The 1,777-nt window shown below is 50.6% G+C and overlaps 1 protein-coding gene across 1 annotated transcript in view; it reads right to left on the bottom strand.

The window, feature by feature from the left end:
* Positions 1–1,777, bottom strand: part of LOC133611212 (uncharacterized) — a 34,887-nt gene continuing 33,110 nt past the window's right edge. The window contains exons 13-15 of the mRNA XM_061967908.1: positions 1,259–1,777; positions 1,104–1,198; positions 1–1,048 (exon numbers count right to left, since the gene is read on the bottom strand). The exon at positions 1,259–1,777 is cut by the window's right edge and continues 61 nt beyond it. Coding sequence (XP_061823892.1) covers positions 949–1,048; positions 1,104–1,198; positions 1,259–1,777 — 714 coding nt within the window. The 3' untranslated portion in view covers positions 1–948. The remainder of the gene's footprint in view (positions 1,049–1,103; positions 1,199–1,258) is intronic.

Genomic DNA, 1,777 nt, shown 5'->3' with positions numbered 1-1,777 from the left:
TTTAGAGGAATTGTTGTTTTAATCTCGACTACAGTTGACAGTAAACGTCATCTTTACTGATGCATGGTGTTAACGTATATTGCAATTCCTTAGGGTATGACGTCTATTTGACTGGAGGCTATTATTGGAGGAAATATTTGTATTCTGCTTGTTTTAAGTCCTCTGCTCAAAGCCAGACTACACTTAACTGTTAATGTCAGCTTTACAAATGCCATGTGTTAACTTTTATTGCCATTCCTTTGGGTACGGCATCTATTTGAGTGGAGGCTACTATTGTAGAAAATATACTTTTATTCTGCTTGTTTTAGGTCCTCTGTTAATATCAGATGCCGCGCTTTAACGTTTACTGCGGTTCTTTGATTCGGCGTCTATTTGAATGGAGGCTGCTTTTAGAGGAATTGTTTTATTAATCTCAACTACAGTTGACGATAAATGTAATCTTTACTGATGCATGGTGTTAACCTATATTGCAATTCCTTAGGGTATGGCGTCTATTTGACTGGAGGCTATTATTGAAGGAAATATATGTATTCTGCTTGTTTTGAAGTCCTCTGCTCAAAGCCAGACGACCTTTGACTGGTAATGTTAGCTTTACAGAAGCGGTGTGTTAATGTTCAGTGCGATTCCTTGGGGTACGGCGTCTATTTCGGTGAAGCCTGCTATCAGAGGAATTGTATCAATCTAGACAATGTCAGCTTTACAGATGCCGTGCGTTAATGACTATGGCGATTCGTTGGAACACGGTGTCTATTTGAGTGGAGGCAACTATTAGCGGTATTGTTGTATTAATCCAGACTACACTTTTGACTGTTAACGTCAGCTTTACAGATGCCATAGTGGGCAACTTTTTGAGGAAGTACGATAATTCCATAAAGTGTCTTTTGTTGTGTAACTCTGAGTTAATGAAGGTGTTGCAGTGCAGCTTGTGGACATTTGAGAAGTCCCGCCTCAAACGGTGCTGCAGGGTCCTTCGCTGTCCTCGCTGTCGTCCCACAGAGCTCCACTAGAGGGCGCCAAAGAGAAGCCGGGCTGAGCCGGCAGTCCTGGTCTGAAAGAGCGAGTGAGTCCAACAGCAAACATCCTCTCAGGTAAAATCAGCTCACCTCAGGTTGTCCCTGAAGGCCACAAAGTTCTGCCTGGCGGACGTCCGGACCGGAACAAAGCCTTGCCTCCGGTCCTTCTCCGGAGTCGGGTCGGCCTGCGACGCCGTAGGTCAGCTTGTTGGCAAACACGATTACCTCAGCATGCATGAGCTCACCTGTTTAGACGGGTCGTCCCAGATGGGCCTGAAGGCCCGGTTAGCATGGAGCGGAGGAGATCCCTTCCTGACGCTGACCAGCTTCTTTCCGCAGGGGGCCAAAGGACTCGGCATGTCCGTGCACGCCCTGGTGGACTTCCTCAGCGGGGGGTGAGGGGTCAGTCTAGGAATCTGCCACCTGAGACAAACGCTCCTCTCGGAATGCTCCCGAGGCTTCAGCAGAACCGGGACCTGACTGTCCTCCTCGTCCTCCAGCGCCTCCCTGCACAGAGTGCAGTCGGGACTGCAGGACGTCCCGGAGGAGTCGTCCAAGGCCGAGGTGTCTGCATCCGTCTCCGGGTCCTCCGGGGTCCGGTGCGCCTCGAGCTCCGACGCTCCTTTCCCGGTGTGCTGGCTGAAGGTGCCCAGGCCCGAGTCGCTGGTCTCGCCCCACCCTGGGGTGTCCGGAGTGAGGAGGAGGGAGCGTCCGGGATGGTGGACATGCTCCAAGCAGGTCTTCCTCCTCACGGGGCTGCAGGA

The sequence above is a fragment of the Nerophis lumbriciformis genome, linkage group LG08 (assembly GCF_033978685.3).
Source record: "Nerophis lumbriciformis linkage group LG08, RoL_Nlum_v2.1, whole genome shotgun sequence".
Classification (NCBI taxonomy): Eukaryota; Metazoa; Chordata; class Actinopteri; order Syngnathiformes; family Syngnathidae; genus Nerophis; species Nerophis lumbriciformis.
Note: the sequence above shows the minus strand (reverse complement) of the source record. Positions and strands in the feature narration are given on the sequence as shown.